The 8,454-nt window shown below is 38.3% G+C and overlaps 1 protein-coding gene across 2 annotated transcripts; it reads left to right on the top strand.

The window, feature by feature from the left end:
- The first annotated feature begins 242 nt into the window (after positions 1-242).
- LOC149596249 (uncharacterized) lies at positions 243-1,782 on the top strand. Of its 2 annotated transcripts, XM_089861335.1 has the most exons (3): positions 243-814; positions 1,105-1,311; positions 1,426-1,782. In XM_089861335.1, the coding sequence occupies exons 1-3, from the start codon at positions 611-613 to the stop codon at positions 1,465-1,467; spliced, it is 453 nt and encodes a 150-aa protein (XP_089717461.1). In that variant the 5' UTR covers positions 243-610; the 3' UTR covers positions 1,468-1,782. The 2 variants fall into 2 exon arrangements, with proteins under 2 accessions (XP_089717461.1, XP_089717460.1); XM_089861334.1 differs by having other exon boundaries at positions 1,105-1,782.
- Positions 1,783-8,454: the final 6,672 nt, after the last annotated feature.

Here is an 8,454-nt window from a genome sequence, read left to right as displayed (position 1 = left end):
TGATAATCACACATATCAGAAAACCACACTTACAACTTTACAAAGCTCCTAGAGCTAGGATATCTATCAACCAATCATTGCGGCTGATAATACAAGGCCTCTAGGACCAGGACTTCCTACCCTTTCGGGTAATTATACAAGGCCTCTAGGACCAGGACTTCCTACCCTTTCGGGTAATTATACAAGGTCTCTAGGACCTGGACATTTTCACTTTCATTCATTATAGGACTTCCGCCGACAATTTAGGCTTAATATAAGACGCCACAATTTCTGATAATGGGGCCAATTCTCTAACTTTTTAAAATTTTATCGTAAACGATAAGTTATCACTTTATCGGGCGAAACCTTATCGATCCAACGATAAATCCGTATTCTCTAACTTTTGAGCGTTACTTACGATAAGGATCTTTACGATAACTCGAGGATACGATAAATAAATGAAAAACGGTAAAAAAAAGCGCTTGGTCACGTGATTTATTTTTGTAGCCAATCCAAAGACTTCTGAGGTATGCAGACGCTTTTTTGTTTATAAAAGCGCGGGAATTTCTAAGAAAGATTTGTTCAAGTCGTTGTTTGTGTGCCATAATTTCCATAAATTGTTTTATCAAAAATGAGTAAGCAAAGTAGATCGGGTCGAGTTACAGCAAGGCAACGTGAAATAATGGTCGGTATGCTAGAGGCAAACCCCGAACTTATAAGCGGGAGACTGAGTTGTTCTTTCACAAAAGAGCGCTCTGATCTCCTATGGCAAGAATTGGAGGAGAACCTCAACAGGGAAGGACCCCCAATTAAAAATGTGGCTGCCTGGAAAAGGGTAAGCGAAATTGTTTTCGACCTTTAACACTACATTACGCTTAAGTCTCAAATGTCTCTGAATTAGAACCAACAAACCAAAACTAAGCATTTAGTTTAACTCTTTCAATATTATGATTATTCCTCATATTTGTTTCATTAACCATTAAAGTAATTGTGATAAGATAGTTATTCAAAGAGTGTTGGTAGGTTAGGTCAATGTAGAATCTATATAACACAGAGATAAAGAGCTTGGGTTTGTTGTTCCTCGTACAGTTCTCTAGCTAACTACATTTAAACCCAATTTTTAAGTCTTTGGCTGATTGGAAGACCAGCATAATTGGAAAAGCGGCCGACTTATTTAAAGAACGGAAGAAGACTGGCGGTGGTGAAATAGATGAAAGGATATTAAATCGAAGTTTGAAAGAAATTGAGGGGCGTTTGCTCGCATTAGCTGGTGGCTGGAATAAGGTCATGGGAAACAGGTTTTTGTGTGAAGGTGGTTTTCCTACTAAGGAGGTAAGTACATTGCTTAAAACTATTTGTATTGGTTTTAGGAATTAAATAAAGACACTTTTCAAGATTTCATTTAAAATCATTTTTATTTTTCACACAACAATTGCGCTATTTTAGCAACATACTGTATCACTCGCTGATGATTCCCCTGTAAGATAAGATCGTGTTAATGAAAATGTATTTAATGGGTGCTGACTTACTTGCTCGCTTTAAACTCGCAGACTCGCGATTCGGATCCGGAAACCGCGTCAGTCCCAGAATCCGGTTTTGTATACACCAACGCCCTAAATCAAATTTTGCACTATAGCGATGAAGACGGATTTAGTATGTCGCCTGATTTGTCGTCGTTACCAGGACCATCTTCTAGACCTGAGTTTATTCCTCCTACCAATTCGGCCCAAAATATTACCCGTCATCTTGCTAAAAAAACACCTACGTCCAAAAATTATGTCAGGCGACCCCAAAATGCTCCCAGAGCAGTTTCTCCCATTCCCCAGTCATCTCCTACTACACCACCACCTAGGTCACCATTAAGTCAAACTCGGCGGTCCCTTACACCGCAAGAAGTACCGACTTTCCACTCTGGTACTTAGGCGAAAATTGTTGATTTCCTAGTATACCAGCTAATGGGATTATTTCAGAATCACCTTTACCACAAAGACCTCGTAGACAAGCTAATCGCGCAGGTACTAACACTCCCGCGGTTGACGGTGGTGCCAATCGAGAGCGCGGTAGCGGCACAGGACAAACGCGTGCTTCCACTAACAATGGAAATGAGGGTAATTTTTAATTATAATGGATGCTAGGTAAGGAAAAGTCCCTAAAAATAACTCACAGGCAGGGTAAGGGCAAGACGAGCTGGTCCCTATGACAGAGTATTGGCGGATTCCGCATTGACAACTGATCAGTTTTTCAAAAACATGTTTGAAACCCAAACTAAGCACACGGCAGCACTGGAAGAAGCGGCCGTGCAGTATAAGAGGCTCGCGGATGTTGCGGAGAAGCGCGCTAAAATTGAAAGCGAACGCAACGATATTTTGCGTTCGTTAGCTGGTTCCGTTCAAGTGTTTCTGGAACGTTCTTTTCCAAGACCACCGACGGATTCCAACTGAATCATAAAAATTTTTACCTTTTTCTTCTAATGATTTAAAATTCACTATTAAACGTGTACCATTTAGCCTAAGTGATTTCTTTAAATAACTTAGTTTTCAACACCACCACGAGAAGGTAGGTACTCCGTGCGTGTTCGTTACTCGCGTTAGTTATCGCGTAAATCTTAACCAACTCGAACTCGCGTTAATTATCGCGAGTTACACGAACTTCCAGTGTCACTAGGCAATCAAAACCAAGGTAAACAAAATGCGTGATTACAGTATCATTTATAAAAAAAATAATTTCCAAATGATACTTTACCAAAGACGAAATGAATTTAAATTTTGGTTGAGGAAAATTCAAACTGATTTTGACTTAAATTTAGAAATTACTATTTTTATAAAATTTACTGAAGAAAGCGCATAGTGTTTACCTCCCTAGATTGCCTAATGGCCCTTATAAGGGCCTTTTTTCACTCCATTCAAACTTATCGGAAATGCCTCACAATCCGGTTACGCACTTGGAGCCCAGCGTTGAACCAGTTGGCAGTAGCTCCAGGGTTTTGATGAGGTGGTTGTTGTGGCTCGGCATCGGCACGCTCCCTTTGTCTACTGTTCACAAGGTCGGCTTCAGACAGGTCCACATTTCCCTCTTCATACGGTTCAGCGATGTTATTTGCCAAGCACATGTTATGAAGAATGCAGCATGCGTATACAATTCTGCCTGATCTTTTCGGCGAGTAGTGCAGTGTTCGGTCCTTTAGAAGGCACCGAAACCTTGCCTTCAAAACACCATTGCACCTTTCTATACATTTCCTCGCTTCTTTATGATGCCTATTAAATTCTTCTTCAGCATGGTTGGCAGGCTGAGAGATCGGGACCATCAGCCACGGCTGTAAAGGGTACCCTGCATCACCTTAAAAAGTTAATAAATAATGCTCATTTGATTCATTTCCCTGAATTGAGGAGAATTATCTTTCTAAGGAAACCTAAACTATACTAATTATTACCTAAAAGCCAAGAATTTTTGAAACCTTCATCTCTGTGCTTGGATTCGAGGAATTTTAAAGCCAAGGAAGATTTCCAAATGAATGAATCATGTGCAGAGCCATGAAATTTCGCGTTCGCATACATGATTTTAAGGTCCAAATCACAAATCTTGAATTAAATTTTATACAACAATTAAATCAATAGGAATTGAAGTTCATTAAAATTTTCCTATTTACAAGTTGTACGTTGATGGAATAGTATCCTTTGCGATTAAAAAAATGGACCGCATCCAAAGGTTCATCCTTTTTGGTTGGGGTGACAATTGCCACATGCGTTCCATCAAGGGCTCCAATAACTCCCGGGAAGTTTTTTCGTTGCATAAACCTATTTTAATGATCTTAATAATGCCACTTCTAAGGATTTGAGATTTTGTACATACGGGGCTTTCACTTTCGCTTGTTCATCCAATGTACAAGGAAACTTCACCCACTCATCCAGCAACTCTTTAACCAAGGCCTTGCTCACATCCCTTACAACTCTACTAACAGTTGGCTGGCTAACAGTCAAGAAAATTTCTTGGCCTACGCCAGTTTGATAGGAGCCAGTTGCATAAAAACGCAAAGCAATCAACACCTAAAGATTTCAAGCTGTTTAGTCTCAATTTCATGGATCGCTTTAAAGGTTCAATGCCTAAAACTACCACGTCAAAAGCCAGAGAGAATGAATATCTATAATAAATATGGCGAAACGTTGCAAACTTGCTATACACCTCTATGATCGTTGTTACACAAATAGAAGATTGTAAAATATACATTTTCTTAAACCAAAACGACCTTAGGAGCACTTGTTAAATGAAATGAGAGTTTGGACGTGGTATAGGCAATCGTAGAAAGATGTTTAATAACAAAATAAACTTTGCAAAAAAGAGAAAAAAAGGTTTCTGGCCCTTACCTTGGAATCAACAGTCAAGGCCGTAGTACGTTGACCACTAAGCCTTGCGTCCAAACGTTCGCAAAGATTTATCACTAGTGGTTTAGACAACCGGAACAACTTAGTGAATTGCAGTGCTGGTAATTCGAATGCCATACCGGGATCGCGTAAAACTCTTTCCCTACGTAATGCTCGCCTATTTTCCATATCTTGTCGTCGCAAAACTTCAAGACATATCAAACTGTTGGCTGCCATTTTGACAAAAAAGTAACATATGGTCCCTAACCCTAAGTAAATACTTCCACCTAGCGAATGAAACTGAAATTACTAAACCGCCAAATTCAAATTATAGTGCCGTCTTTGTTTTTCTTCTTTGAAATCGCAAATATTCGTTAACAAAACATTAAAATTGATACAAAAACACGGCTCTTTAACAAACGATAGTCTTATCAACAGCGAAAACCCTGCCGATAAGTTATCACTCGCTTATCACATTCCCCATACGATAATTTTGAGTTTTGGAGTTAGAGAATACCGATTTTTGATAACTTATCGAATTTACGATAAAACTGAGTTATCGTAAACGATAACTCGATAAATCAGTTAGAGAATTGGCCCCAATGACACATATCAGAAAAAAACACTTACAACTTTACAAAGCTCCTAGAGCTAGGATTTCTATCAACCAATCATTACGGCTGATAATACAAGGCCTTTAGGACCAGGACTTCCTACCCTTTCGGGTAATTATACAAAGCTTCTAGGGTTAGGACTTTCACCAAATACTACAGTTTATTATACGACGCCATAACTTTTTTAATAAACACACATATCAGAAAACAACATATCAGCTGACTTTACAGGGCTTTCTCAGATGAAACTGTCACCAAAACTATTCCCTTTTAAAAAAACATATAGCTTTATGATATGAATAGTACGTCTCTCTGTAACATGCTTTGTATCTATCACGGAAAAACTTGTTTCTGAACGCTAAATCTAACTGGCAATGATAGTCAGTTGATACTTTCTCTTCAAGACCAGGCATAAGAATCATATGAAACGAATCAAAGAACATTTTCAAGGCGGTTTTGCTTTTTAAAAAATTTATGTAATAATCTCCCACAACAACTGTCGGAATAGAGGCATCATATCTAATATCGAATAAAGGGTTAAAATCCTCAAAAACTAATCTCAAACTCGCTCCGGGCGGTTTGTACAACACAACAACAGTCATCGGTTCATTTTCAATGGAAACATCCAACCAGCAACGTTCCACATGCGAATTTCTGAAAGGTCTATCGGTTCGCAAAACCCTATTATTGAAATCGTTAACTACATTTTCTGGTGTATCTTTTAAATAAATGGAGGGACCAAATGCAATTCTACGTGCCGTTGTTGGCAGATAAATACCACCCACTTCCCTAAAGGATGGCACATGAAACTCATCATTTTCTTTCTTCCACGTTTCAACAAAGCATAATAACTGGGCATTTCTTATTACGGTGTCTGCTAAAATATCTTCCAAATGTGCGTTTAAGGACTGCACATTGTGAACATAAATATAAACCGGTTCGTTCAAGAACGGTAACGCAATACTCTTCGACGTACATGTGGTCATGTGGTCATTTTCGATTGGAAAAAAGCTTTTGATTCGGTACCTCATGATAGACTGGTGATGAAACTTAAAGTCTTGGGAATTAAGGGGAATACTTTACGTTGGGTAGCTGATTTTCTTAGGAAAAGGACACAGCGTGTAGTTTATCAGGGTAAATCCTCCTGTTTTCTTCCTGTTACCTCTGGAGTCCCTCAGGGTTCAATACTTGGTCCGCTACTTTTTAACCTATATGCACATGACCTACCACATAATATATCCCCGCATAGCACTCTTTGGCAGTACGCGGACGATTCTTTTTTATCTCGTGCGGTTACTTGCCAACAGGATTCCCTTAATTTACAAAGGGACATTGATGCAATCGTTGATTGGGGCACGGTTAATCTTTTGAACTTGAATATTAAAAAATGCTCCTATATTATTTTCACTAGAAGGAGACAAGTAATTAATTTTGACTGTAGGATAAGTGAGACTGTCTTGCCTCGTGTTTTTAATTGTAAATTACTAGGTATTATTTTTACGAGTGACCTTAAATGGGCGAATCATGTTTTTTACATAACTGCGAAAGCCCGTCGTATTTCGGGTATGATACGCAGAATTTTCGGCCGTTCCAAGGCTAGTTTGATTTCATTTAACGCTCTTGTTATACCTTTACTACAATACGGGGTCGAGGTATGGTCACCCTATTTGGTGAAAGATAAAAATTCGGTCGAGAGAGTACTGCGGCATTTTACTTCATTTTTTGTTGGACAGCCTTGTATAAACTTGCCTGTTAATAGTTTAAATAACAGAATGGATTATTGTACGCGTCTTAAACATTTGAACAATTTACCTATGTATCTTTTACAACAAAAAGCCTGTCTCACATTTTTATTTAGAATCATTAATGGTTTTTATTATCTACCTCTATTAGACTATGTTAAAATCAATGAACGGCATGAAATTTTAACTTTTATATCCCCAAATGTAGATGTGACGCGTTTTTATATTCATTTTTTAGTCGCACTATAAGACAATGGAATGTACTTCCTGCTAAAATAAGATGTTGTACGTCGGTGTATACTTTTAAAAATGACCTCAGTATACACTTTAAAGCGCAGCCATATCAGGTCTGATGCACTTTTTTATGTTAAATTAAATTATTATTCTTTTTTTGTGTGTGTGTACTGGTAACTAGTGAAAAAATGGGACTTGTCCTTAACCTAGTTGCCATCAGTAAAATGTATTTTTTTTACTGAAAAATAAAAATTATTATTATTATTATTATTATTATTGTATCTCGTAATCTTTTAAGTTCCAATTCAACTTGTTTGTTTTTAGGCGCATTTGGAACTTGAAATTTTCCCTCAATATACAAACCAGAGGCGTTTCTCGCTCTGCCACAAGCAACGTATAAATGAGCTCTCTCTAATTTCTTTCTTTGATTACAATGCACTACTACAGACGAATACGTATCACCTTGATTCTTGTGTATCGCAATAGCCTCAGAAATGACCAAAGGAAACTGTTTCCTAGAGACCGAAACATTATTTTGCCTCCATTTTCTGCTGAATGCCTTAGTAACTTTCTCGACAGGAGTCCAAATCCTGTTAAAGTTATTGTGCTCGTATAACCTATGACTCTATTGTCTCAACAACTTTCCAACATTAGCATCAGCAAACTCAATCCAAATTTGTTCACCGAGCCTATTTGTGCAGTACTCTATTTTTCTTAACCAACCTGCTGCCCCATTTGTAAGTCCGTCAGACGTATCAACATTGTTAGTCATCATGTATCTGGCGCCACAAGCGAGCGTTAATTCTTTAGGCAGACCATACGTATCAGACGTTGCCAACGTTTGAACTTGAGAAAGAATGTTATTTCTAACTTCGCTAGTAAGATCACCATTTACAACGTCTACTGAAGCGGAAATAGACTTTTCTGTATTCATGTTTAAAAGCATCTCTTCGTTAAATTGGTTCACTTTAACGTTAGTAGGGAAAAGATGTATCGCTTCTTTTGGCGGTACACGCTCTCTATTCACTTCTAAACTTACAAAACAGTCAATGCAAAACTGGAATTCTTCCCATATTGGGTTACCAATTAAAGACGCATAGGGATTGTCAGTATCACTTTGACCTTGAAAAGCGAAATGATCGCGGACTGGTCTAAGTTGGTTAAAATCTCAAACTAACAGTACAGATACACCACCGAAATAATCTGGACAACCCATTAAATCTTGCAATCTCGCGTTAACTCGGTTAAAAACCTTCACTTGACCATACATCAATCTACAATTGTGAAGAGTTTCACTTTCTAGCCTGGAAATATTCCCGGCAAATTGACTAACCGGTAAACAAAAGGTACTATGCAAAGTAGCGCCACCTATATTAAAGGCTGCCTTGCCCGTAGGTGCGCATCGCAAAACTTTAACTTCTGAGGGATTAGACCCTGGCTGCTTATTGTAAAATCTAGTAACAGCTTCAAATATGGCACTTATCAAAACGCTTTTTCCATCACCAGCGCCACCGGTAACAAATAGCC

The sequence above is a fragment of the Phalangium opilio genome, unplaced genomic scaffold (assembly GCF_054372755.1).
Source record: "Phalangium opilio isolate 3A_F unplaced genomic scaffold, DU_Popi_V2 ptg000390l_1, whole genome shotgun sequence".
In the NCBI taxonomy this organism is placed as follows: Eukaryota; Metazoa; Arthropoda; class Arachnida; order Opiliones; family Phalangiidae; genus Phalangium; species Phalangium opilio.
This window is presented reverse-complemented; position numbering and strand designations above follow the sequence as displayed.